This window comes from Xiphias gladius, chromosome 17, assembly GCF_016859285.1.
Source record: "Xiphias gladius isolate SHS-SW01 ecotype Sanya breed wild chromosome 17, ASM1685928v1, whole genome shotgun sequence".
Lineage (NCBI taxonomy): Eukaryota > Metazoa > Chordata > Actinopteri > Istiophoriformes > Xiphiidae > Xiphias > Xiphias gladius.
This window is the reverse complement of record NC_053416.1, coordinates 6529346-6556956: the sequence shown is the minus strand read 5'-3', so window position 1 is coordinate 6556956 and position 27611 is coordinate 6529346. Positions and strand designations below refer to the sequence as shown.

At 43.5% G+C, this 27611-nt stretch overlaps 1 protein-coding gene across 5 annotated transcripts in view; it reads right to left on the bottom strand.

Annotated features, from left to right (window-relative positions):
- The window catches only part of zbtb16a (zinc finger and BTB domain containing 16a), a 144024-nt gene extending 122249 nt beyond the window's left edge, over positions 1–21775 (bottom strand). For 2 of the 5 annotated variants that reach the window (XM_040149737.1, XM_040149741.1), the window contains exons 1-2: positions 21665–21775; positions 16931–18257 (exon numbers count right to left, since the gene is read on the bottom strand). In XM_040149737.1, the coding sequence (XP_040005671.1) occupies positions 16931–18168 (1238 nt within the window). In that variant the 5' untranslated portion in view covers positions 18169–18257; positions 21665–21775. Of the gene's footprint in view, positions 1–16930; positions 18258–19935; positions 19975–20465; positions 20572–21395; positions 21474–21664 lie in introns of those variants that run through there. The other 3 variants (XM_040149738.1, XM_040149739.1, XM_040149740.1) reach the window with 3 other exon arrangements.
- Positions 21776–27611: the final 5836 nt, after the last annotated feature.

Below are 27611 nucleotides of genomic sequence, written 5' to 3'. Positions count from 1 at the left end.
AACTTAATGCTGTGCGAATACATCATTTAGACACATGCCTCCACAAACAAGCAGACCACCACAGACTGAAGAGACATTATGAGAGACAGAGCACAGATAACGGTCCAACACCTTCCAAACAATGCTTCCTCTCGGTCAATAAAATCATAAAACGCCTCTCAGCCTGCTTCCTTCTCTTTCGGTGTCTCTTTGAACTCGGGTGACGCTGAGTGCAGCAAAGGAGACAGCAGACATGACAGTGTGAACAGCAACAGTCTGGTGCTAGACACCACTTTACACCCGTACTGCAATTCCCAGTTCAAAGCGCACGCCTGAAAGAAAATATTTTAGAATGATGCGAAGGATTACTGATACGTGTGCCGAATACAAAAGGGTGATTTGGCGCTTTTTCGTGCCTGACGAGGTTAGCGACAAAATGGCGGCGGATGGCATGTGTGGGAAGGTCTCGCCAAGGCGCGAGGAACATAGTGGTTACTTGTCAGTCCTCCCGCCGGAATAAAAGCGAAACCAAGCCATCGCTGAATGGCAAGACAAAAATCGAGAGCACAGCACGGGAAAGGAGGGTGATGTTTTCAAAACAAGCTTGAATAGATGCACATTTACAGTAACACAAAGAATTAAATGAAGCCCTTTGAAGAGAAGAGCTGTGTTTTACCAAAAGACTGGGCAGAGTAACCAGCAATTTTGCGATTCTTCTTTTGAAGGTTTTCTTCTGTTTGGGGTGGAGTGTTAGGGGGTTTGTGGCGCGCTGGCAGCTGAGGCAATCTTGCTCTCAAGCACATCTAAGGTTGGGCAATTAGTTCCAGTGCCACTATTAATGTGCTGAAGGGGCGCGCTCTGCGGGGGGTTGAGGGCCCGGCTCAAAGGGCTTCGGTCCTTGCTGGGAGGCGGGGGGGTACATATGGCCAGCAAAGGTGGGGGTCAGGACCTCAGGGCCATGTGAAAGCTATACCATGTCCGCTGACCTCCGAGTGCTCGTACAGGCCCGGCCGCCATACCGCTGGCCATTGCAAACAGAGAGACTGGGCATTACAGTTTCTACTGTTTACTACACAGCCAATGTCAGCATCAAAAGAAAAGCCCTATCGAAAGGTTAGATTGATATTGGCAGCTTTACTGAAGTATTTAATAAAGGCCGCAGTAGTGGACCAGTTAATGAGGTTCCTCCCTGACCACAGTTACACAAAACATGACCAGATATTTGGTTTTGTTTGGACATTTTACCCAATTTCATTGTTAAATGGCCATGCCAGCGCCTCCTTCACAATTAAACACGTGGGGATCAATCTTAAAGAGATACTAACACACCTATGAATTTTATTAGTGGTGAGTTTTAGTACAAAAAGCTGTTAAGTGCTTGAAATTCTGGGGATTTTTGTAAAATTAAATCAGAATGAAATAACATTGAGAAAATAGTAGGCAAAAAAATGACAGATACAATATGAGGAGAATCTTATATCTTATATACAGTATACTGTACAAGGAATCCACCAGTCACCCAATTAACTATAAATTATCTAAAATATGAATCATATAACCACCCAAAATGCAAATCACAAGTTTGGCATTTGGCATTTTTCCTTGATAAATAACTTAAAATGGTTAATTGATCATCAATATTCTGTTGATTGACTAACAGACTTAGTCAACTATGGCAAATGACAATGACAAACCAATCTGTTCATCTACTCTACCTCTTATGAAGTTTTCCGTACCCTTTGTGTTAGGGATGACAATGCTCTGTTTTGTCAAGAAAGTATATTTTAAAAAAATGTAACTCCCAAGTCCGTGAGATACACATCAACAACAGTGACGAGAACACTGGCCGAAGGTGGAGACAAATCAAATGCTGTACTGCATATCCCCTTTGTACGGCCTTGCGCTTGCCTACATTGTACCTTGGCACCCACATACAGCCTACATCTCTCTCCTGGGCTTTTGATCTCCATAATATGTCAAGGGTATTTAGAGGACAGAAAGCAAGACACTGGCAGAGAAAACTATAATGCCAAAAAGCCCTTTTCATACTGCAGCTGTGCTCTCTGATCCAATACATTTTTACTTGTTGCCTGTTTTTTTTCTCTCTCTATCGAGGTGAAAAATGTAAGCGGGACTTTGGCATTTTTATGCGAGCTGCCACAGTCGCTGTTACAGATGGATGAATGAGGACAGTAGCTGTCGATGAATAACTGCTGCAGAGCTCTGCTTGTATTCAAAATGTGGCTTTTTTCGGGGCCAACCAGGATGTTGACCAGCTCACTTTTACATGGTTGATTAGAATACGTGCTTCTTTGATCAACAACAAGTGGACAATGAATGGATGCAATTTCTTGAGAATTTCTATTTTACTTCTTTTGTAAAGCTAAATACCTTAATTTGTAACAACCATCCTTTTCACGCTGCAACCTAATACTTATTAAATTACAAGAGGAAAAAATAAGTCATGATCAGTCATGGTTTCCATCTAACCCGTAAAAATTTTTCCTGATTTTTTTTTTTTATAGTAGTAAATAGGGAAGTTTCGTTTTAATCAAATGCACTTTGAATCTTTGGAAAAAAGGGATGAATATAAAAATAAACTGTTACTGTAAACTATTTTCTTCAACTCTTAATTGTATTAGATTATTTTTTTAAGCACAAAAGCACAAATTCCTGCCTTTTCCACCTTTTAAACCCTTGTGGTCAATATATCAGTTTGTTACTTCTTCTGAGGATATTCATCAGGACTATTATTATGGATGCATTTACGTGTGATCAGTATCTTAATGTTGGAGCCATGCTGGTCATATTACTGTATGTAAAATATAAATCTGTAAAGTAACTAGTAATTGTAGAAAAAAAAGTGTAGTGGAGTAAATGTATGAAATTTCCAATAAGTACTCAAGTAGAGTATAATTTCTTTAAATTGTTCTTTTGTATATGTGCTTACACAAACTAACACGGAACAAAAGGTCTGATAAAGAAGTTTTCGGTTCTTTCCTGCTCTTTTGACATTTTAGGAAAAGCCGTTTGAGAAGACGAACCTGTTGTCTTTCTCTATGGCTCCTGATTGGTCAGATGTGGCGGCTTCGGCCAGATTCAAACCCTCTGCTGCTTCTGCGGCTTGGCGGGTTTGGAGGAAGCGCTGACCACTAGAGTTTGACAGAAGCCTTTGTGTTCTCTCAGGACAATAGGGGTGAGAGGTGGGGGGTCACACGAAACTCCTACACACCCCCACTGCACCCCGCTTCATCTGTAAAGTTCTCGCCTGCTGACCTTTAACCCATCCTGTCTTTGTCCAAGTAGAAATAATGAAATCTGCTCCAGCAGATGAATGCCTGAGAGACTGCTGTCCTTATTGTACATCTCTGCCTGGCTTTTCCCTTCGTCCTTGCCTCTTAATATGGAAGGTTGACACTGAGATTATGACAAGATTATTCTTGAGTCTTTCGGACAGATGGTACCGGTTCTCTTTCTTGTGCTATGCTGGCCCTTGGCAACTTCCCATCTCTTAATGAAAGACAACAAACAGGAATTGGGTTGGTAATGGATCGTGCTTAATAAATGTACTTGACAGCAACTGTTTTGGGTTTTTTTTGTTTTTTTCACTCCAACCTGCTCTTAGAGCATTTTTGTTTTGGATTTGTCAGCAAATACAGAGTATTGAATGTCACGTGAGAAGGAAGATGACCTAACTAAGTGAATCCGAAGGATTGCGTTACAGCAAGTTGCTCTAAACCTTTTTTTTTCTTTTAGTGAGTATGTTTCTTTAGCTTCTATAGCAGGTCAAGTTATACTGCGCTTATGTAGGTCACTGAGCCACTTCAGGACAATTGATGCAAGCATGCAGTCCTAAGTGATGGTGTTGAATTTTCACTTTTCTGAGGAACACCAAGGCACCCTTTGTTTTCTCATCCTTCCTCAAACCTGTTTTCCCTATCCAGCGGATGTATAATAAATCACCAGACTTTGAAACAGGAGCAATACTCCTCTGTTAAAAGAAAATCTTGCATAACAAAGTGAAAGTAGACACCTCTTTTCCATTGCAGAGCTTTGTCTTCCATAAATGTAATGAGAAAAATGCAGAAATACAAACTGCCGTTGTGAAGTGAGAAACCTGGGGTATCCATGATATGATTAAATTCAAAAAGGTTCAATAAATCAAAAAATTGCTCCTTATTTCCACCACATGTCAGAACATGCACTTCTCGGACTGAAGTGAAATCAAAACTGAAATTTCACATCATTTGATTTCCATCAGCCAAAGTATTAAGGTTTGGATCAAGAAACAACTATTACATTTTCAATGCATCAAATTTAAAAAATCAGATATATAGCTTGACAGCCCAACAATTATTAATCATTTTAAATCCAAATATTGATTTGAAAGAGCATAGTTTTCCAATTGCAAAAGCTGCAATTTTGAGCAAAACTACTTTGTAGGTCAATTTTTACAGCTTTAATGACAACTGTCCCCAGCAAACTAAGTGAGCTGTAGTACTGGGTTTTAAATTTTATCATGTAGTGCTCATACAATATCAGCATGTTAGCACAGATACATAAATGATTATTACTTTTTCAATACTTAATAGTTTTTGAATAGTAATGTGTATTTCTAAAACACCCCCCCCTCTTTTTTTTTTTCAAACACGAGAAACCAAAGTTCTCAAATGTAAAATGTCTAAACACGAGCAACCATAGAAGTACTTTGCCTGAAAAAAATGAATGTATAATTGGCAGAATTTTGATTTAAATAAGAAACTCTCTCATAAAAGAATAAGTAAAAAAAATGTTTGATGCCAGGTTGGTGTTGGGGACGCATTTCAGTCAATACCAATAAGGCAGTGGGGTGTGACAGCCAACCCTCCTCAGCTGTAGATGATTAATGTTAATTCTATAAATTGGTCTATAAAAAACTCGCAAATTTTCAGTTGACTTTCTTCCAACCTACTGGTTGGACCTCAGCAACAAGTGACTGAATCATTTGAGTATTTTTTTCTTCTAGAAACAAGATTAGGTCGCAATTATTCTTGATTTTCTGGATTTTTTTTTTTTTAATTATACGACACGTACAGAAGAGAAGGATCCATTTTTTCCCTCAAATCCTTCAGGCCTACAACCCGGTACATTTCCTTTAGTTATGTCACATCACAGAAAAGTGTGTGTGGAAGTCATCACTGCCGCCTTTTCTCTCTGAAGCCGACCGTTTCTTTTTCCCCTATAAGCAGTAACCCCCTCCCCACCCAACACACAGACAAAAGTCAGGTCTGTAACCCCTGCAGCCCCACCCCCGTGCTCTTTGACCTATAGTGGAGGCCTGGCTGAGCACAAACAGTGGTCGTCCCCTGAAGCCCCCACCACTACCTCCACCTCCACCACAGGCTCCTGTTTCACTCAGCCAATGAAAGGGCCTACTGTAAATAATGGGGGCCTGGCTGACCCAGGCGTTTATCTGGGCCTGAGACCCCTGCATCCATCCTACTGTAACTGAGCCCGCCACTCACAATAGACTCTCTCATGGGTGTTAGACTGTGGGCTCTTTCCCCTGTGTGCCCACTCAGAATGGGGATTAGAAAAAAACAGAAGAAAAAAAAAAGGGCCCCTGTCAGGTCCTCGGAGGGGGTCAACCCCCTCCAAACCAGCATCACAACCCCATCCCACAGACACTTTAGCCTTTGTCCCTGTGTGAGACTTAGGAGCAGGCAAGGAGAGAGGGAATGTGGAGGTGGGGCTAAAGCCTGAGACCAATCACTCTGACAAAATGCTGGATCAAACTCAGGGCTCCAAACACCATCAAAGCTCACTCTGTGCTGAAGCCACTATGACATTTCCACTCTAATTCAACAGTTTCCTTCTTTCTAGAACAATCTGCGTCAGTTGGAGGGTAACACTTGAGTTTAGTGGGGCTGCGTGTAAGTGACAGTTTTTGATATTATTTCATTTTTTCAAGGAAAAAAAAACAATGGCAGTTCAAGCTATTTAAGCTTCACCTTGGGCATTCATTTTCTAACATTTTACAGTTTGAACCAATAATACATTAATCAGGAAAATAAAATGAAATGAGATTAAGATAACTAAAATAATTGTTAGTTGTAGCGCTGGTTTTCTTATCCTCCAGAGTCTTCAATTTTGAGAGTTCTTGCTGGCTATGGGTAATATGAAGATGAGAGGAAAAAAGAAAGTCGAGTTCGGTGATGACGAAAGGTCCGCACGGTATCTCACACTGCCCTGTCTATCTGTGTGTGTGAGTGAGAGAGTGGGGGAGTGAGAGAGAGAGAGAGAGAGAGAGAGAGAGAGAGAGAATGGGAGAGAGACCCATAGAGATAGAGAGGAAGGTTTCAGGTCAGAGGCTAAGTGAAATATATCCCCACTCTGAGGCATGCAAGAGAGAGGATGCAGGAAGCTGAGGGCCAGAGATAAGGGCACAGACTAGGGCGATAAGCACCCAAACACCTGTAAGGGAAGCTCCAGCTCCTCGCCTCAGACTAACACCCACAGGAGGCAATAAAACACAAGTGAAAAAAAAAAAAAACCGTACATGGACAAAACCATCAGAAAGAAAACTGGCGCTGTAATCTGCTTTTCTTTTCTGAAAGGTGAGAGCAGGGAGGGAAAATTGCAGAGGGTGTCTGTGTACTGTTGTAAGTATGAAGGGGGTAAAAACTCCACCCTGTTTTACACCATGCTTAATGGCATATGGCGGGAGCCTACAGCATCATTTGTAAGGTCAGTGGCGAGACAGGAGTGGCAGAAATGATGCTGTTTGAGTCATGACATGTCAGAGCCACCCGCTTCAGTGATCAGTCTGGGAAATGGAATGGCTTTTTTTTCCTCCTCCTTTTTACTATCCCGCTCTCGCCCTTCAGGGCCCAAACAAACAGACAAACACAAAACAATCTGAAAGCAGTCAAGAGAGACCTTGGAGATTCCTGACAGTCGGGCAGTAAACAAGAAAGAGAGGATTCATAATGTGTCAGGAGAGAAATCCGTGGGCTGATTATGGCAGGAAAACCGTCTGGCCAATTAAACGGCGTTCGCCATCTAATACCTCAGTGGCATTTTGGAAATTATGATGCCAATTCAGGGTGGACTGATAATGTCATAATCTGACATAATCCAGTCAAAGGCCACTGTGATGAATGAGTCCGATCATGCAGGAAACACTTACACAAATACAAATTTCATCTTTTCATCACAGCACAAAACACTGTAATTGCAGGGCTCTGTCAGTGCCGTGACTACTGTTGTCACCAAAGTCTTTTGTTTTAATTTGTCATCAGATTCAAATATTATTTGGCTAAATTTGAGTTTAGCCAACAAAACCCAAGTGAACTCAATTAAAATGAACGGAATATATTGGTGTTCTCCACTAGTCTCCCACCTTTGGCAACAGACCGTAATGTAGGGACTTACACTTTACAGAAAATGAAACTGAACAGTTGCAATTCACAAACAAATAAAACTCGAAATTTTCCTCAATTTTTTGAATTAAGTAGTTTGAATGCCGGACAAAAGTTTCGTTGCGGGACATTACTCGATAAATTCCGGATACCGTCCTGGGCTCAGTTGGAAAAAGGTGATGTCATATTATTTAATGTTAGATATAAATACACTCCAGATTTGAAGCCAAGTTTTCAGGGACTACAACTAGTCAATCCTGCGCTGGTTGTCTATGGAAAAACCCTTAAACAGAATTAAAAACTGTAATGCAATATTTTTTATCAACTCCAAACAAGCATCATTTTGTATGTTGGGATATTATATGTCCGGATAAAATTTTAGACAATAAAAATAGACAATAAAAATGTCCGCTACTGTTTCAGTATGATCCTTTGCATCAATAACATTTCATAAACAACTCAAATGAGGAGAATCGGAGAATAAAATGCATATGTGCATTTACAAAACAGAGAATAACACCGGGATGATTTTGTAAATGCACATATGAATTTTATTCTCCGATTTACACTCTGTTTTCAGACATTCTTCCTCTTCAAGCAGACAAATCTCCCTTCAATTGAATTCAACCCCCCACCAAGCATGCAGCCTGTGTGAGGGGGCCGGCCTATCCATCATCAGCTCTCTCCCTCTGGTAATCTCTCTGGGCGTCTTCGGTCAGCAAATACATAAATCAATTATAGTTTTAAGCTTTATGCCATGATTTACCCAACTGATCCCTCCTGGATTACAGTGGAGCTTAAAACGTGTCAGTCGGCGCTAAAGCTCCAAGTCGCCTTGACATTCATTGCACTCCCGCCACGGCGCTCACCGCACAGCATGTCAGATACCACAAGTATAGATCTGAGAGCGTTTTGAACAGGGTGACGGGCAGATAGGCTGCTTTGTGATGACACACAATGATGTTCATCTTTGGTAATAAAATGCCTTTGAATCTTAAACCTTTGTAACCTAAATTTGCTTAAAAGGTCCAGGGTCTAAACTAAGTTTGTTGATTAACCTGTGAAGGGGGAATGTCTTTAAATTATTAACATCTAACACCGGTAGCGTTATACATCAGATATAGCTCAAATTTTGCCCGCCGTTCATTCCGGCAACAGTGAAGGGCAGAATCCTCATGCCTCAATCATTAGAGTGAGGTGACTGACTTCACAATGCCAAGTTAGATGTAGCATTTGTGTGTCACAGTCAATAACAAACGTGACATTCGGTTGAAAAAAAACTAAGCAAATAATCAGTCACTAATAACGTGCTAGTGGCCAGTAAAATAACATGCTAATTGCTATAACTAAGCATAAAATAGGAGGACCTGCACTGCCTCTGCAGTCGTTCACTCACATTCGTCTGAATATTGTATTATCATAAATGATTTGGTTGATTTTGATGTTTTTCAATAAATTTCATACTATGACATGTACCAAGAAAAGATACAAATATTAGGTCCACGTGGTCTCACAGCCATTAACTCTAGTTTGTATGTATTCTGTGGAAACCAGAAAAATTTGGTACCCCATTAAAGCTGATAATCCTACTTTTCAGGGCTTCATTTTGGGGCAAGTTAGGGCGAGGTGTTTAAACTGAATTAGATGGAAAGATATTTTGTTCGGGGTCACCTATATTTTAATGTAAAAATGCCCAAACTTGGCATTTTTTGTACATGTAGCGACAAAAAATGTGTTTTCATTTAAAAAAACCATGAATCTATGGAGATATCTGGTTTAAAACTTCATTTGAACCATTGTTCCTATAAAGTGGGCACATTAGGAACTCATTCCTACAGAAGATTTAATCTGTCTCCACTTTTTCACACTTTTGCCTTCCTCTATAATCCAAACTGCTCGTGAACATATTTGGCCCACCGACAGTCGATCTAAGTTATCATATTTTACATATGGTTTGACTACTTCATGTTAAGTTTTAAGTCTTTTTAATAATTCAATATTAGCATAATGAGTTTTTTTTTTTTTTTAAAGCACGTGTTTACTGCATCATTATTTATTGGAAGCTGCCATGGCTATTTCACTTTCACTTTTCATTTGTACGTTACGGAGAGCAGCAGTTTGCAAGCAGATAGCAAGCACTAACCTAGCATCCACCTGCTGAGCAGATACGGTTCTTCTGCCACTGAAAAGGTGGATTACAAGCTCACGTGGTGCTTGCTCTGGCCTCGGTTTCCTACCTGAGAGCTCCTTTGTGACAGGTGACGGTGGAGAGAATGGGGGGTAATTTTTATGACCAGCTTCTTAGCGTGCTGGTATCACTCCATTGGGGCCCCTTGCCAATCTCTGGCAAACCATTCAAGTGGCAACAAAGAGGCTAATTAGAGGCTCTCTCGCTGGAAGCCGGCAGAGGGGTCTGGTTTGATACTTCCCAGGGAGGCTAGGGGGCCTCTGAGGTGGCGGTGGCAGCTTTTTCACACACACACACACACACACACACACACACACACACACACACACACACACACACACACACACAAGACATTTGTGAGCACACTTGGGTTGGCCCTTTGGCTCCAGCACATTTGCTCATTGTAGCCATCCTCCCTGCTGTCTGCCAGAGCGATAGAATCAGAGAGGGGGAACCGACACATCTTCTTTCATGTGGCGGGGACCCAGAGAGGGGATGCTAATAGGATATCGATGGGATTAGAACTCAGAGCGTTCAGGTCTAGGAGAACAGAGGCAGGGCTCTATGAACTAGAACTAAAACCCACTCAGCTTTAAGGCCAGATCATTCTAATTCTATTGACTTTTTCTTTTTTAATGGGAAAGCTGACAATGATGCATGCACCTTAATACAGTAAGAAAGTTTGCCAAGTGAAAATGGTCTTCTAATTCTAATAAAAGTTTTTTTAAAAATAAAGAAAATACTATTAAAGCATTGTCCCTGCTGAAATTCAGGGTGCATTTACAGAGAAACAGTGGCACAACCTCTTCCCCTGCCAACACCCACAGCAGCTTCTGGAAGAAGAGATACACATCAGGAAGTTAAGGCCAATAACACATTTGCATGTCACCTGATAACTGGCTGTAATTAGTACTCCGGTTGAGCCCCTCACCCAGCCCCCTAACAGCAACACAAAGCAAAATAAAAACCCACACGCTCACATGGACACACACAAGGCCAACCTCCAGTACAGTATGTTATCCTTATCCCTCCCTCCAGACCACAAGGCCCCCACGGGGACAAAAGATAGGGGCCTCAGTGTGTTCGTTTCATAGCAGCCTCTGCCAGACCGCATCAGCAAAGGCCACGTCTGCCGAGCGCTGTTAGCCACATAGAGGCAGCTGGTCGCACCAAGTCAAGCTGCTAACTTTTATTGCACAAGCACCCCCCTCCTCTCTTATCTCAGTGGAGGGAGGTGATCTAATCAGTAGGCTGATTAGATCACCTCCTTCCACTGCCAACCATAGCCACTGTCCGGATGTTAGACCCCCCCCCCCGTTTTCTCTTGGTGTTGCCCTTCTCTCCCCATTCAATTCCAAAAAAAACAACAACAAAAAAAACATCTCAATTCCTTCCAGTTTCACCAGATATAAGAAGGTGACTCGCCACCTGACGTCAATGCGAGACTGCAAGACAATAAAATGCTTGATCAGTACTAAAGGTGCATGTTTGCGTGTGTGTGTGTGTGGGTAGTGCATTCCACATGATGTAGCCCCCTGTGTTAAGTCTTTAATCGATACATCTCCCTATCCTGACAGTAAGGACAGAGCCCAGATCTGAGATCACAGCGATGGCGGTGTAAATCTTTACGGTTCAACTGGAGCCTTTTAAAGCTTGTCTATAATTGGGCCTCAGCCAGCAGCTGCCTCGGCCGCGGCTATCACCGTGGGCCCGGTCAAAGCACCAGTTCCTCGGGGGCATAAACAAACATCGCACCTCCAATAAGGGCAAAAAAGCACCTGTGTGAGGATAAAAAGAGAGACGATGTGGCAGCCAGACTTGAATAAGCCCTCTGCTGCTGTCTGTGGTTGAGGTATTTCTTGGCGAGGTGTTTTTGTCGAGTGAGGCTTTTTGTGCTATTGGATTATTACACCAACATGTACTGTACCTCTGAGTGCAAGCTGGGGAGATTTAGCTCACTGAGTGATTTCAAATAGAGGGTAATCCACTGCCAGGTAATGCTTTGTTGCCAGGCTACTTTCAGGAAACAGGAAAATGCTTGCACAGTTTTGCAGGTTAGAATCATAAGCTTGCTGCTGCTTTAGTTTTAGTTTGAGTTATTTTATTTCAGGCCAAAGGTGATATACTGTATCCTGAGAGCAGAAATGAGACAATGAAGCAAATATCTGACAACCTCCCTCAAAAACAAACACACACACACACACACAACAGTCCATCATCATTAAAAGAAAAATGCGAGCAACTCGCTCTTTTCCTTTACAGTGAAACACTTCCTGAAGCTGAGCGGAGGAAACTACCAACGAGCCTCTGACATAGCGGACATGCACACAAATCTGCACACACTACGTTTGGTGTCTCTGTACATGGACACACAGACATTTTGATTTTTCTCGCGCATGAAGTCAGCATGGTTGTACATTTTGTCCAAACGCGCAGACATCTGACGGAAATAAAGTCACCCAGACCCTGTAGCAAACTTTTGTGACTCCTAGGATGTGGAAAGGAAAATTTTGCCTTACACGTTTTTCCCCCTCTGAGCCTTTCAGTTAGCTGCTAAATGAGATAGCTTTCCGTGTTATATGTGACAACATTAAGGATAAACAGAGAAAGAAATGAGATGGCAACTCTTAAGATCAGCTAGCAGCAACTTTTTCTATCACGTCCCGTGTCGCCTTCTGATGAGTGTTTCACAGTTGGACATCAGTGCTGTTTGATGATAGCAGTAGCTGCTGTGGTCACAAAATAGGTGCAGCGGCACTTGTTTGACTCAAACCCTAACAATATTCAAATCCATTTATTTCCTACAGAGCCCAAATGAAAAAAGTTTCTATTTCTTTTTATTTTAAATTGCTAGCTGGCTCTACTTACTCACCAAATCACTGTTAGTTTATGGCAGCCACTATCAGAACAAAAATCAGTAATTTGACTGTTCAAAAACTTGCCTGTAGTTGTCATAAAAAAAAAAATAATAATAAAAAAAATCCCTCCAGGCTTCTGAAGTGTTGATTTGACTACCACTTGTGAAAATCTTTGTATTTAAATGGAGCCACAGAACCCAATTTTGGCAAAGAAGGTGGAGACTGGGGTAAAATGAGGAGGGACGGGGGGGGGGGGGCTGGAAATAATCACAGCCGGTTGTGAAAGGTTGAGACACCTGACAATCAAGAGAATGCGCGGTAAAACTTGTCTTTGAGCTTTAACAACTCCCCAGTGGAGAGATTATTCTCATATTTGCAACACATCTGAGAGAGTGAAATTACCTATTAGATCCTTTTTTGACTCCCCAAGAGATAAACTGGGATTTTATTTAATGAAATCTTATGCAGGTGGAGATTTTATTCAGCCGGCATCTACCAACCTTTTCTTGTACTCTGCCTTAACCCACCTACACAACACTACCAGCTATCCAGCTGCTCATGGTATGAATGGACAGTAAGAAAGCACTGGGTAATGGTTGATAGTGGCCAAACCACACAAGTGTCAGTGTGGAGGGAACCAACCTGTACGCCTTCCACTGGCCTCACCTTGATGTGCAGGGTATACGTGTGTGTGTGCGCATACATCGTTATCACCTGCAACAAACGTTATGAGCCGCTATCTGGGCTCAATCTGCTCTTGGTTTACTGAGGAGGAGTGCCAAGGGTTATCTGTCCCTCTCTGATATGCACAGATAAGAGCCTTGGGCCCGCTGTTTAAACACCTGGGGCCCGGGGTATTAGAGCGCCCTCCGTCCCCCTTTGCCACAAAAGGGGAGGAAATGGAAGAGTGAGCGCTGGCTGCCGCTGCTGCTGCTGATGATGAGGGGAATGTGTGCGAAAACTAATGAACGCAGGAGTGTGTGCGCGCGTGCAGAGGTTAATGCAGGGGTGATTATTACCCGCACTCCCCCCTCTTAACCCAATACTTTCATCAATAATAAAAATAACATGAGCAAAAACAGAGAGGACACGCAGGGATTCATTGACTTGTCTAATTCATGCACCCCCTCTCTGCCCCCTCAAAAAACCTAGTCTGTACTATGAAAATACAGAGTAAGAGCATTGATGGTTTTCAGTAATGCTTAACAGCTATATGTTGGAAAAGCTCTGCTTTAAAATAGGCTCTTTTTTCACTTATGTGATGTACATTACTGCGAGGGTCAGTCATTTGCATGAGAATGGACGATTAAGTGAAAGAGATAAACCCAAGGCTAGTTCCAGTGAATTGGATGCTGTGTTTGGAATACCAAGCAGCGGAGGGTTTTTTTTTTTCCTTTCCCCTGCCTCTGCAGAATTAGCCCCCTGCATCATGCATTTATTTTCCCAATTATCACTCAGGCCCTACCCGTGTTAATTATTTTCTCAGTGCAAGGGTTACTAAAATATTGCTGTAATCCCGTCTCCCTGAAGCTCCAAGAACGCTCACCCTGGGCTTCCTTTAAGAAATAAATCCAGGGAAGTGGTGGACTGCTGGAGGAGAGACGGAGGGGAAAAGTTGTTGTCGTCAGATGGGGATTTGCTTAGGATCAGTAAACGGAACCTCGGGCACCTATGAACTATGGCCCTTCATTTAGTTTCCTTGGAAGGTTACTAAAAGATATGGCTGTACATCATTTGAAAATTTTCAACAATACATCTCGAATAAGTTACTTTAAATAAAAACCTTGGTTTTCTAAAATTAAATATTGTCTAAATTTAGGCAGCCGTACAAGAACTTTGCCCCACATGGAAAAAAAAAAAAAAAAAAAAAAAAAATTTGATTGAGGAGCTATCTGATCAAAAAATTCAGAACTTAATTAATTAGATTAAGAAATTAAGCCCTACCTCAAGGTAGCATCTCTTACACATCTTATCATGATATGTTTCTTTTATCCCATAGGTGACTCCTCACAGACCACTTGTGGAGACAACATACAGTGTATTCAGTCTGGGCGGGGGGTTTTTTTTTATGATAAAATCCAGGGCACAGAGGAATGAAAGGGAGCAAAGACTAAATTTACACAGGAAGTGGGTACTTTCGGGTGCATTCGTTTTAACATAGACGCATGCACGCAGACACCTCACACCAATGACCTGCGCCACATCTGGAAACAATTACACTCATGTTTGACTTGACCTGCTTGCACTACGTGAACTCTGCCAACTTTTTTATGTGTTTGTTGCAGAGGCAGTGGTGACCCTGACACAGTGGCTGCGGGGAAATGATGTGTAATTAGTCAGAGGGAACACGACTCCACTTGTCTGAAATAAAACATCTTGCATTCACATCAAAAGAATCAGCACCTTGACAGGCTATACGCACATACACACACACACACACAAAAAAAAAAGCATGGACTTGATATGCAATCAAATGACCCACATTGGAATTTGTGAGGACACAAGGAGCGTCTGAATTATCAAGCATCTCAGGGTTGCACGGCAGACCTTTCATGTGCGGATGGCAAAGCAGACAGCGAATGATGCAATGTTTGATTTCCTCACTTCAGGAGGCTTTCAGGACAGCGCGTACAATATTAAACAGTGTCGTGTCGGTGTATCAACCAGTCTAAATTAACCCATTAGTATGCTATGGGGTGAAGCGGGAAGATCAATGAATGAAACAGTTTGGAAATCTCCTTTGATACAAGATTTCCCAGCTTGAGCGAATTGATGAAATTCCTCTTGAAACACAGGCAACCATTTCACACGCCAGACTTTTCTCAAGACATAGACTAGCGTAGCCTGTCCTTTAACACAGTGAGCCTACGTTACTGCATCGTACACAGTGCATTTTAAAGCTGTTGTTAAAGCCTGCCCAGTAACAACTCATCGTAAGCAGCTCAAAATTCACTTCTACAGTTTCTGTTTTTTGTTTTTTTGTTTTTTAAAAGATTCATAGTTTCAGTCCTCTGTTTTCCCTTTGGACAATTCCTCTGTTCTTCTATGAATAAGGAGCACAAATCTGTTCACTGTAAGAGGTAATTGGCCAAACCAAATAACTACAAAGTAACTGACTGACGTAGCTGACCACCCATTTACAGAGAAATGGAGCAAAAAACAGTTCACAATAACGTAGTGTAAGACTGCAGACAAACCACCTCTCTTTGGGCTAATAGCTATTCTGTAATATTCAGTATTTTCTAAAGACAACATTGACACAGATTTAAAAACTGAGGAGCTTGGAATCAGTCCAGCTCTTAGCCATGCATACCAAGATACTGGCTACAGCATGAGGGGATGGGTGATGGGGTTCAAATCCTCAAGTGAACTTTAACCACTGCGCATTCCTATTGATTTAAGCAAACATAACAAGGTGAGAAGGTGGCCCTCAAGGTAAGAAAAGGCCTCTAGTCACAAAAACGCTCTGACGTTGCAAAAATCCACAAAAAGTGATGCAAGTGCATTTCACAAAGCTGATTAAAGTTTCACAGATACAGTGATATGTACATTTACAAGACATAAAATGAACTATGACAAGAAATGTGTGGGGAGATTTGAAAAAGTCTAAAGGTTAGTTTCGGCATTCTGTTTGAAGTTTCCAGCCCTTACGATTTATTTTTATGCATTGATTGAAATAGCACTGTGTCCTAGAACAACCTCCTTATCTCATAGCCCAGGTTCAGCACTACTTTCCTTGGCTGACCATTTACTCCAGTTATCAGACTAATAAGGAGCCCCCCCCCCCCCGTGCACGAATGAGAGAGAGGAGAGGAGTTCTGACCAGGGAGAAGGGGTATCACTTTGGTAAGGTGTGACTAATTTTCTTAGACAACACTGGTCCAGCAGTCACCTAGGCAGGCTTGGAAGTTACTGAAGGGGTGGATTTCTGGGCCTGAGCTGCCAGTCAAACGGAACTAAGGTTTGTGTCCATCGAAGGATGTCACTTACTCATATGCAATATAACAGATGTGTGGACGAGTTATCTGGTTAGCTGTCATAGACACAGACGTTCAAAATGAGCCCTATTGGCTTAAAAAAGCAAAAAAAACAAATCTATTTTGTTTTTTTGATCTATTCTCCGTGAGCCTTAAAAAGATGTACGGTATATGCAATTTTTATTTTAATTCTCAAAGCCAAAAACAGGTGACTTACAAATGGCAAAGGTTTATAATTTAGTCCCTGCTAACCATGGAAATCATGTAACTAAGATGTATATTTAGAAAGTTGTTTGGAAATTGTGAGGCCATATGACTTAACACTTTCACTTGCAGTTGCACATAGAGGAAACTGCGTAAGAAATCTTGCATAAGCCATTGAAATGTGATTTATTGAAACATAAAAAAATACAAAAACAAAAAAAAACAAAAAAAAACAAAACAGTTGTGCTGAAAGGCTGAAAAGGACCATAAATTTCGGGGCCAAAACAATTAGCAAGCAGCAATTCAAAAGAAAACTTGGCTTACCTGTGCTGCTCCACAGCTTCGTTATCCGGCAGTTCTGCACCGCAAACATTGCAACGTTCATGCTGGTTCCTGCCGTCTGGTTTCATACCCACTGCCAGCTCCCCGAGCTTGCTGAAGAATTCTCTCTGGATGAAACTCTGAGGCAGGAGTCCCCCGTAGGCACTAAAGTCCATGGACATAGCCAGGGCTGGGGACATGGGGAGAGCAGAGGCCATGGATGCCGGCATTGACATGATGGCATCTGACTTATGATTGACAGGTAGGGCATACAGCGAGGCCAGGTGTTTCTCCGTCATTCCAGCCATTGCTTCCAGCCCCATCTGGCTGACTTCAGCTTGATGGTCACCCATGCCTTCATCGCGGACGTAATGCAGCTCGCGGGCACTGGTGATTACGCTGCTCCTGGTTGGTGTTCCGGGGCCATCTCGGTTCCTGTCCTCCCCACTTCGCTCTCCATTGCTGGAGGCACTTGACTCCATGTTCTGAGGGCTGTCATGGCCGTTGCCACCCATGTCCACTTGCATCATTTCAGTCTTGATCTCAGTCATCAAGTGGTGGGAGTTGCCATGGACAAGTTGTTCACCACCAAAGCCCTGCTGTAGCAGAGTCTGGCCGATACTCATCAGGCTGTCCACAGCAGCTTTGGTGGGACTCAGAGTGGAGACACCAAAGGAGGTGGAGACCGAGGGACTCTGGTCCACCATGCCAGACATGGTGGACACTTGCTGGGTACCTGACAGATATGGACTCTCCATGGAATGCTGTTTAGAGTTCTTGGCTCCGTTGTGGCCTTTGCGCTCGTCATCCTCCTCTGTGCTCCCATCATTAACATTGACCTCCACGTCATTCTCATCTGAGGACTGGATTGTTTCCAGGATCTTGAGGCATTGCTCTTCCAAATACTCAATTTCCAGGATCTCTGCTGCATACAGAAGGTCATCTAAGTCCTCCACCTTGGCCTGTAGCGTGGCAGTGTACGCATACTCCAAAATCTGTTGAAAAGTCTTTGGTGAAAGAAAGTCCAGGGTGTAATGCTGGCTGCTGCGGTGGAAGAGGATCTCAAACATTTTGCTGGTGCAGGCTAGCACAGTCCGGTGAGCGTGGAACTCCTGGCTGTCTACCATAATGACTACATCACACAGAGTCCCGGCCAGACGCATCTGGTTGGCCTTCTGCAGCAGGGCAGTGGGGTGGTTGGGGTTCTGGAGCTGGATCATACCCATTTTAGTTAAATCCATTATGTCGATGCAATCCACGAGGCCGACTCATGAGGCTTGCCTTCCCCGCTCAGCAGTGTTTTTAGCTATCTTTGTAAACAAGATGAGACCTAGATAGAGAAACAGAATGGAGGAGAAAAAAAAAAAGAAAAAAGAAAAAAAAAAATCAGTACTGGTAATTTCTGATGCAACAGCAAACATGTTTTGCAGACCAAATCTTATTGGTATTTACAAATCCAACAAATGTTATCCTCTTTTTTTTTCAGAAAACTGAATGAATTTTGTTTTATGCAAAAAAATGTATAAGATTCCGCAACCGCTGTCTTTCACAGAAGTACATAAAGCACATGCATTAATGACATTTTTAAAATAAAAATGTAATGAATTTGTCAATAAATGTATTTAAAGCACACCACTATTTATGTTGTAAATGGCAAGTGTGAAGTCAGTGGAGTTTCAAATTGCAAATATCCTGCAGGGATGGTAAACACTCAGTGGCATTGTTCTTAAAATCAGCGGATAGTATTGACTGTAGAATTCTGAGGAGCGACAATTTGCGAGCGGTCCAACAGGCTCACCCTGCATACCAATCAGCGCAGCATATGTTATGTTAAAAAGATTGTCTTCATTTGGTTATCTGATGGGGTTATACACCACTTAAACAAGTGTGAATTGTGGTTTTTCACTGCCGCTTGGCTCACAAAGACCGTCCGCAGCCTTTCTGAAATTAAATAGCATCTTACTCAGTATTCCCATCACAGACAGGAGCAGAGAGCAGTGGCCAGAAATGGGTGGAAAGGAAAGCAGGACGAGGCACAAGCACACAACGCTGCCGCACCAAACACCCTGCTCTGCTCTCAGTCACTGATGTCGAAAATCCCAAATGATTGATCGTCTCTGTGACTGCTGTGAACTTAATTATTCAAGTTAACAGGGCAACGTGTTGCTCCAGCTCATATCTAGCCAACATAATACTTTGGCATATGCTAAAAATAATGAAGAAAGGCTTAAATTAAATAAACACTTTCACAGCTTTATGCCCTTTAAATGAATGATCATCTGTGTGATTCCTGTTAACATAATTAGTCAACTTAACCGGGAAATGTTTCTCCTCTCGCATATCATGACCTACACCAAAATAATATTCTCTTCATTATTCTAATTAAATAAACAGTCTTGGCACCACATATGCTGTAATATAAATGAATGGATGACTCAATGAATGAATGAATGAATGACTACAAGCCAAGTTCTTCCATTGACCCACATTCTGGATGAGCTCATTGATGGCCAATTTTTGTCAACTCAGTCTCGATATATCAGGTTTGTAGTGACAAATTTTGTCAGCCTGTTTAGTTCTGTTCATCTTGATTTAATTTCTTGTCTAGAAATTTTTCATTTTAAATGAAAAAAAAAAACCCAAAAACTTCACCTCTGTTTTTTGGAATCTTCAGTGTCATTTTTCAAATAGCTTAATTCTTATTTTTAACAAACACCTAATAGGAAGACAAGTTTCTGAGCACTTCTTTTCCTTCCTCCCAGGCTGAGAACAATACATGCACAGACACAGAAAAGAAAAGAAAAAACAAACAAACAAACGAGAAAAAGAGGAAATATCACCAGACTCCCAACTGGGCGACGACTTTTTAAAAACTAATGCCAACAGCTCCCAGATATGTCAGGTCCCTTCAAACACCGACGGTCACACAAGCTTAAACCAGAATATGCAGAAGGCAAACGGTGCTGGCAGCTATTGTTTGCGTTGGGGATCGCGGAAAACACACAAACCTGCCGGCTTTTGTGGCCACCGGACAGTTTGTCTTTTCGGCACGTTGACACGGATCGATTAAGGACAGGCAACGGTGTAACCACGGGTTCCCATTTGACTGAGCTCGGACCTCTCACTCGGCGGAGGTCATACCTGAAACCCGACATTAGCTTTATTACAGGTGTGCCAATAGCTGCGATTTATGGCCCCGTCAGTGATCGATGCTTGTTGCGCTCCCTGGGCTAATCAGCCGAGCCGTGACTTCACCGGGACACGATGGAAAGTTGCTGTTTGGGGACTTTATCGCGCCCGTTGGCTCCCTATTAATAAAGGGGACGGGGCTGCGTGCGTCTAGACGGTGTTAATATTGGCCAGCCGCAGCAGCAGCAGCAGCAGCAGACAAATTATACACAGCGCCGTGCATTATGCAAAAAAAAAAAAAAAAGACATCGCCAACTGCATGAAGTGCATTCAGCCCGGAGAGAGGACGACGTGCACGGCCGACAATAACCACGTTAGGGCGACTTCGCGGAGAGGCGGCGTAATCAACCTGATCACGAGTTGTCTGCCACAGCGCGCCTTGGCGACCCAGCCACAACAAGAATAAACAGCGTTCAATATGCCAGACCATGAGCCACACTGACACACACACGAATGTGGGGAGAGCAAAATGGTACAGCGTCACTGAGGAGGAGGAGGAGGAGGAGGAGGAGGAGGAGGGGGGCACAATCAGCGGCATTGAGCGTGCTGAAAAAGTACACGCGAGACAGAGAGCAGCCGGGGTCTCGAGGCTGCTCGCCCCCTGATCGGCGCACAGGTGGACTTTGTTTGAGGCAGGGTGAAATACTCAAATCCTGGCTTGTTGCGATTGAGGAGAAAGGTGGTGATCTAGCGAAAGCTGCCTAAAGGATAAGGAGGAGGAGGAGGAGGAGGAGGTGGAGGTGGAGGTGGAGGGGGGGGCAGTGAAAGGGGGAAGACAGATCAGACAGTCTCGATAACAAATCAATTTGCCATTGCATCTGTTACCAGGTTCCCCACCTCACAGTGTGCTGCGCGTGCGACTGCCAGCCGATTATCGGTAACCAATCAAACATCCAGTGGCCCGTCAATCAGCTGCGGTCTGACCGTACAGTGACCGGATTCGGGCTCGTTTCGACTACGGAGACCAGTGTGTCTCCGGTCCTCGTCATGATGTCATCACGGCCAAATGAGCCACAGTGGTGCGTCTAAAGACACGAGGACGGGCAAGAGAGCCGCGGTCTGAAAACTGTGTCGTTTCCATCGGAACGAGCGAACGCGATTTCTCCGGCTAAGTCACATGGAGCGAGGCGTCATATGTTGTCTGGCTCCCGGTGAAACAGCCAGACCTCACGTCCTCTGGCTGCGATCTCCAGCATACTAAACCAGACCGAGAGGGGGGTTGCGTCAACCTTAACATCTCTACAACAGGGCTACCGTGCGTAAATGCAAACTTCAACACCTTGCAGCGCGATCCGGTAAACACTTGTTTCCGTCCGGCGCTCCGGTGCGCGGGTCCAACTTGCGTGCCAAAGTCGCGTTCGCTGTTAACTTCGGCGTGGGGTTGAGCGGGGACAAGGGACGCGTTCCCCGGCGCTAGTCGCGCATCAAAACATCCATATGGTGAATGAAAGTACACAGAGAGCGCGGCGGCAGACGCGTGCGGAGCAGCGGCTCTGGCACTTGTCGCCGGGAAGCCGCGGGCTCCGTTTCGCCCGGTTCGGTACTCACCTAAGTTGCACGTTTTGATCCCGTACAGTGCAGGGGGGACCGGGGGCTACAGCATAGTAAGGCAGTTCGCAGTACCCGCTCTCTCAACGCGCACTAACTCCTTTCTTCTCTCGCCTTAGCAAATCATCGCGGCGCTGACGTCAACGCAGCCAGTCAGCCAGACGAGCAGCAGGCACGCGGGCAGCCGGCGCTGCGCTCCAGCCCCGACGCGAAACGCTGAGAAAGTGAGACACCTAGGGGGCTGCCGCGTGTCAAGCCGCTCTCGCAGGAGAGGCTGCGGCGGCGAGAGGTGCGCGACACTGCCGTCCCCGCGGCCGGTGGGGTGCGCGTGCGACGCGCGGCGGGAGCGCAAGCCCCCCCCCCCGGACAGGGGCAGGCTTAACGGCTCGGCGGCCCCGATGGGGGGGGGGGGGGGGGTCGCGTGCGGGGACTCCCGAACCCCCCCCTGCCTCGAACCGTTTTCGGTCCGTTCGTGGGTTTAAGCGGCAGCGGGGCACAGCCCGGTGACGGATGCAAAGGTCAGCCGGAAAGTGCAACGGACGTGATCCGTCCTCCATGACAGGGGAGCCGCAGGGAAGGTGCTTTGATAAAAAACAACCGTGTCGTTTATCGTGTGTTTGGGGTTTTCAAAAAGCACGTGAAGATCAGATGAAAAAAATACATGACAGATGAGATCCCTGCACAATAAGTTATAATTTCGCGTAAGGTTGAAACGATTCACTGTTTTAATGAATAATAAACTGGGAGAAACCACTTTTGGTGATTTTTTTTTTTTTTTCTTTTGGTTGTATTTTTGTTATATCACAGCACTTTATCAGTTCCTCCTATTCCCTGTTATGCCTCCTTCGCCTTTCAGCCTGTTACTTGAATTCACTTTTGCTTTCTCAATTCAAACCACTACCTTTCGCTGTTATTATTAACGATAGAGCTGACAATAAAATGTTAAAGAGCTGCAAAATCATGAGAGATGGTGGAAAAACAGATGAATGGGAAAGCTCAAGTTTTTCGAGCGCATGATGGTAAACTGAAGCAGTGTTTAGAATCATCTTCCGCAGCAGTGTTGAACCAGGGACGGAGCAAACAACGCAGGCGAGGGTCAGGTATTATGTCCGAAAAGAGCAGGCCCGCTGTGCCCGCCAGTGGCACGGAAGCATCAGCCGACACGAGTGTGATAACACAACAAGGTTCGTCATATGCACACGCACTTAGTGTAACTTCAGAGGCCAGATTTCGTCCTCTGAAGATGCAGTAACCTTTGTGTGCAAGGGTGTGCAGATCGTGCGTGAGTGGGTGGCAGTGTTTCAGAGGCAAAAAGACAGTGGCATAAACCTTAGTCTTTCACTGAGGGTTATTCTCTTGATAGGGGGTCAAATAATCAAGGGACGGGAATGACATTGCTGATTTCAAGGATTTTCTAGAATCAGGTGTAATTTTCTTGAGTCTCTTGCTCAAGCCGTCTTTCTTTCAAAACACCGACACTAATTCGAAGAGAAATCTAAAGATACTGCTCTTGGAACAAGTGACAGATCTTTTCCCGTTTCCTAAAAAAAAACTACAATCCTCAGTTGAGGATCAATATAGCGAATGACTTTCAGCCGGGTGGTTCTGCGGTGCATTAACAGCCCTTGTCAGCATAGATTTAATTTTCCTCTTGCTTTTACTGTTGACCAATAACCAGGGATGCAGTGGATGGATGCACCTGATAAGTGTTTGACATGATAAAACCCCGGGGGAGTCACTTATAGTAAAGCGTACTTCAGAGCTTTAGAACTTAGATTGTTATTTTGGCTTCGTGATGATCACTTGATGGAGGCAATTTTTTTTACCCGATGGTTCAATTTCACTATGTTTTAATTCTGTCTTTATCTCGCCTTTAAGTGCTGCTTGTAAGCTTATACTTTTCTAAAGTCACAAACACAGATTATGCAGCATTTAGAAGGAAGAGGAGGCTACAAGCGTAATATTTATGCAAATTGATATCTTAGTTATTCATTTGTACAGATCCTGTTGTATCTGCCATCAGTTATCCGTTAAAATATCTCACAACCTGGCTGATGAAATGGCGCATTCGTGGTTCATAGACGATGCATCCAAATGACTTTGTTTATCCCCCGACTCCCCGCACAGTGCTGCCGGCAGGCTGGCATTTTTCCTTTTGAGTTCTGAGTTGCTTCTGCTAAGGCGCCCGAGTGAATGTGAGGGTTTGCAGATGAGATAAGATGAAATACACTTTAGTAAAAGGTTTAGGCGTACATACGTGTCTCGAGGGGAAATACTAAGGTCAGATATCGTCACCAATATATTCACCAGTGACGGTATGGAAAAAGCAGGTTATAATACAGCCGAGGGTTGCTAAGTTCCTTAAATAAGGAGATGTGCCAGGTCGTGAAGAACCATTTACAATACAACTACAGTACGACCAAAAAGCTGGAAGTGCCTCATCATCCAGGATAATGTGTTTCATCACCTTTGTGCCTCGGGCTCACATCAACACTCCACTGGCTGAGGCTGATAAAGTGGAGGCAACGGACAAGTCTTGTCAGAGCAGACTATCTGAGGGAGGCCGGGGTCGTTCAGCGTCTGCGGCGGATCACTCAGCGTGTTCAATCAGTCGGCGGCGGTTGACGGCAGACTTAGGTGTGTGGTGGTGCGCCGAGGAGAAAATGTTAAATATTAATATTAACAAATAACAATAGGTGTCTTGAAGCCAAGGCATTAAGGTCTACTCCACAGTGTTTCTTCAGGGGGTTCAAGAGCTGCAAACTTTGACCTGCAAAGGTCTTTTGACTGAAATTCCAAGCAACAAAGGACAGACAAACGCTTCGGTATGACATTACACAGCGGTCCAGGTCTACTTGAGAGTCTTCACGGCTCCGACAAAGCTTCCTCTATAAAGTGTCGCGGATAACAGCCATCAACATTTGCTTTGCACTGGTCATCCTGATTCAAGTCATTCTGTATATATTTCGATTTCCGGACTGGTTTTACCGTGTGTTTTGTTTCCCAGTGACTTAAGCGACTGAGTGCCTATGACTGTCAGCGTCACGGACCCACTGGTGGACTGTAAAGGCCCAAGAATGCTTTAAAAGAAGCGCTTTTCAAAGTGTTTGGCCAGGTGGTCGAAAGAGTGAAAACAAGGCAGGGTTTGAACCTCTCTCTCGAGCTCTCTCTTGTCATATTTCCCTCAACTATGGCCCTTGCCTCTCGTGTGTACGACCAAGTACAACAACACTGAATGCCTCTGAGGAGACCCCGTTCCATTTTGTGGCGTTGAGACTTCAAAGACACGCAAAAGAATTCTTGTGGAACGACTCGGGGAGCGGGACGCAGCCAGAGAGAAGCTGTGACGGCCGACTTTCTGACCCACCTTTGCGTGTTGCCATTTCCGAACAGGGCACTTTTACCTTTGAATGCGGTTGTAGAACATGCTGATGAGCAGTGATGCTACTTCTCACTGAAGTTGCATCACAGTATTTCTTACACAGTAGAAAAATATGAATGCTGTGTATGGCTGTGACATTATCTATTTTCTAAAGAGACGGTTTCGGGCCTGAGTAGTTTAGGTTTAATGCCTGCGACCACCGTGGAACCACAAATTAAAATTTTCCGGACATAAAGGGGGGGGGGCTGTTGGTGCTCACTTGGGACTGACGCTGGTACTGTGATGCGCTGAGACGCATGTCAAGCAAACATACCATTTAAATTTTTTATATATCCTTAATTTAACAATGATTCTCAGCATTGTCTCCAAAGGTCATTAGAAAAAACCCTGTACATTTGCTAATCTGTAAATCTGATTCAACTATTATGTTGCGTCATCCTAAATGTGTAAATATATTTGGAATTGCCACTTCTGCACCGACCTACTTTCCTCCAATGAAATAATTAAATACTCACAAAAACAGTGTTTTTTGGTGACTTTGACAAAATCAAGGATTTTGGTGTAAGACCGAAAATAGGGAAAAGCTAAATTGACATAGAGGACAACATAATTCCATCTGGTAAAGAAATGTTTTAATGGTGGTCTAGATTCAGTGTTTGAGTAGTTTAGATAATTGTTTGCCATTTAATTTTTCACTTTAAAAGAACATGAGAGCACAATTCCTTAGCAGAGATTACTGCAATTCAAAATTCTGTCTTCCTATTTATTCTAATTTTTAAAATAGCAACAGGTCTAGATTCTTGCACCAGGTTGTAAGTAGTCACACAGTTTATAGCTGTTTCAAAATGGAAAGCATAGGTTTGAAGGGGGCTTTCAGGGAAATCTCATTTCCTTTAAAATACAGTGGTGCTCTGGGAATTTTTAGATTCATCCGGGCACGGATCACAGAGTGTTTCATTACCTTTGAGCTGCGTGCTGTGCAGGCTTACCCGGGGATAAAGAAAAAGGCACTCCCTTAATCTGGCAATAATCCACCGTTTTACTGAGGGAAAGGAAGATGAGGGCTAAATTATAAAAACCAGATCATCACTGCACTTTAAAATGATACCGAGAGTCAGAAAAAGATGGGCCGCCTGGAAGTTTCTGTTTGTGGCTGAGGTTAAAAATTGGGCCATTAAGCGTCAGTGAGCGGCTCCTGTGTGATGCAGCGGTCGGTTATCTACAGTGGGCTGCATGTGTTTCCTTTGTGTTCCCACAGCTTTATTATTATCATTATTACTGTCTTAGTGTTTGTGTAGGAAGAGTCGGATAAACTGTAATGAAGCACCAGTATGAATTCCATATTCAGTGGTGTTCCATGATAAATTACAAGAACTGAATGCGCACAATTAGTAATGACAAATTAGGGAGTGTTGGATTTATCAGTGCAGTTATCTCTCAGCGAGTGCCCTCCCACTAGCATGTTATGCTAATTAGCCATTTTCTCATTCAAAGCATACTCAGGATACGTGATATAGTCCAAGTTTTACTTTAATACTGAAAGTAATTACGTCAGTCAGATAAGAATGATCAAACTAAGATGATATATGTTACTGCTCTGTGCCGCAGACTTCCCTTGTTGTCGAAAAAAAACTTACCAGGGTCTCCTTACTATCAGCACATGTACTTATGCCAAGTCAAACCCACGTTGTCTGTCCTGCTGCTGTCGATGCTCACTAGAGCACTAAATCCATATTCATCTGCCGCTGAGCATAGTCCCCAACAAATGCACTGTTTAGACCTGTTTGAGTAGCGTTTGCCAAAAAAACCTGGAGCGTCCAGCTGTTTTGGGAAATTACTAAGCCTTTAATCAAAATGAAACTATGTCTGACCCATTTTTTAGGATCTACATCTTTAGAGGGAATATATAGGCCCGGAGCTGAGAGCCACAGACAGGTGTAAAGTCAGAAAGTATTGACAGTCTAAGACAGTGGTGGATTTGGTGTTTCCATATGATTTGTTGACTGAAATATGCAACAACAAAAATGACGCAAGGTTAATCTTTTCAACTTTTGTGAGTTTTTAAAAAAAAATTTCAACTATCTTTGGCATTATTTGCCTTGTCTAACCCTAAGTAAGTTTTCCTTGAAACACTTATTTCATACGTCATTTAAACTATTACAGTATATTGGTCTGACTATTCGTTCATCGCCATTTATCCTTCTGCGCAAACAAGCAGCGTGTAAAATCTAGAAAGTGCTACAAAAATAAAGGTCAGGATAAAAGATGGAAAAAGAGAGTTTGTAGGTCCATTCCGGTATGATTGCAAACAAAAAGTTAGTTGAACAGGCAAACCAGACACCCCCCATTGTCTGTGTCCTGTGTAGGCATGGTGCATGGAGGAGGTGTGTGTGCGTGTGTGTGTGTGTGTGTGTGTGTGTGTGTGAGTGTGTGTGTGTGTGTGTGTTGGGGGAGTCCACACAGTGGACCTTTGTGAAACTCTGCCCATGCAGCCAGACTGAATGGACTCTTTTTACACTTGTGTAAACCTGGGGGCGTCTCCGGCACTGAGGCCACGCCTCTTTG